This window comes from Penicillium psychrosexuale (genome assembly GCF_028828465.1).
Source record: "Penicillium psychrosexuale strain IBT 29551 chromosome Unknown utg000002l, whole genome shotgun sequence".
Lineage (NCBI taxonomy): Eukaryota > Fungi > Ascomycota > Eurotiomycetes > Eurotiales > Aspergillaceae > Penicillium > Penicillium psychrosexuale.
The window spans coordinates 6,179,209-6,180,976 of NW_026643187.1; the positions used below are offsets into that span (position 1 = coordinate 6,179,209).

Here is a 1,768-nt window from a genome sequence, read left to right on the forward strand (position 1 = left end):
ACTAATATATAATCTCTAATACCCTTACTAAGAAGACCTAAAGTAAGGAAACTATATATTTAATAACTACTACTATATTAATCCTAAGAAGAGACTAAATAATTAGAAAGTATTACCTAATATAAAAGAATGGTTCGAAAAAGTATATTAATATAAAGGCTTTAATTATATATATTAAAATACCCTAAAAAGTATACTTTAGATAATAAAAAGAATAAAATAATAATAATAATAATATAATTTAGTAGCTATACTACTATATAAATATAGATATTATATAATAACCTCTTATATAATCTCTAGGTATTCGATATAGGTTCTAATACCTATCTATATAATAATATAAGTAAGTTTATCGATTAGCCGTCTTACCATCCCACCCTGGGAGCCAGGGTGGGTCTGTCCCACATAACGAGAGTTTCCCACAAAACGAGAGATTTTCAATTTCACCACTGCTTTAAACACATATTTACATATAACCACCACGACTATCTAAATACCATTTCCCAGGACTACCATATCTAGCCGATAATCTAGCTTTACGTTCAGCTTCAGCCGCGTCCCTTGCCATTTGAGCCTATTGTTCAATTTCTGCTAGCCGGGCATGTTTTTCCTATAGCCTCTGAATCTTCTTCTGGTCGGCCTCCTGCCTTTTTTTGATCATCCGATTTGCATTTGCCGGTGTGAGTGCCATTGGACCTGTATTGAGAATTGATTTGCGATTTTTGGGAGCGCTTGCTCGCGATCTGTGGTCCTGAGACTTCTTTAAAGATTCCTCGTATATTTCGAGCCGCTGGGCTAGAAGTAGATTTGTATTGGTACTTCGACGAATATGCCTTTTTATCCTCATAGATAAAGAATCTAGCTTAGCTAGATTATAAAGAAGCTTATTATTAAGCTTCTTAACCTGTGGGATAGTATCTAGTGGCGAATTGGTCACTGAGTTAGAAGGCTTAGGGGGGGGTGATAGTATATTGATTATCCTAAGAGTTTCTCCTTGCTCCGCTTACTCCTGTAAAGGACTAAGAATCTTCTTAGGATCTAAAGGATAAATACTACGAGAACTAAAAGATGATCTAATAGTTCGTTGGGTAAAGCCCTTCTGTTGGATATCACCAATTATCCGGAAAAAATCCCGCTTTTAGCTAACACTTCTACCCTATATTACTACTTTATTATTTGCCTTTTTGAAGTAGTGTTTGATATATTAGAATGCCTAGCTATTAAGGGGTTGGTATAGATGGGTTGTATGGGGTAAAAACTAAATTGGAATGATGTTTTTGTTGGTATAAAAAGTGGTAAATTCAAGTGTTATATGGGATGGATGGTTATCTATAAGAAGAACCTGGGGCCTATTCTGTTTAACCCGATCTTTTGTAGCTTTATGGAAAGAATAAAGCCATTCGAAAGCAGTTTTATTATTAATCTACCCCTTAGGGGTAGGTTTAATACGAAAATCGGGAATTGTGATATTGGTATACCACTCTTCTATCTGCCGGTTTCCTTTGACTAAAAACCACGGTAGTATCACCTAACTATCGGCAGTAATACATTTAATACCAGTAATTAATTTAGTAAGACTACTAGTAGCGATATGACTAGTTGCTCTAGAAGAAATAACTTTACGTGGCTTTCCCTGGCTAATTTGGTAGCTAGTCTTATCCTAATTATAGATCTTATGAGGGAGGATTTTATGTTCTTCTATAACCTTTGAGAAGTGGTAAAACTAGAGAGAAAGACTCTCTATATTTTCACTTTCTATACGCGC

The 1,768-nt window shown here is 34.9% G+C and overlaps 1 protein-coding gene across 1 annotated transcript; it reads right to left on the reverse strand.

Moving 5' to 3' along the window:
* Window positions 1-613: 613 nt before the first annotated feature.
* N7518_003491 (uncharacterized protein) lies at window positions 614-850 on the reverse strand (the record flags this gene model as incomplete). Its single annotated transcript, XM_057184418.1, has 1 exon — window positions 614-850. The coding sequence occupies one exon, from the start codon at window positions 848-850 to the stop codon at window positions 614-616; it is 237 nt and encodes a 78-aa protein (XP_057045868.1).
* Window positions 851-1,768: the final 918 nt, after the last annotated feature.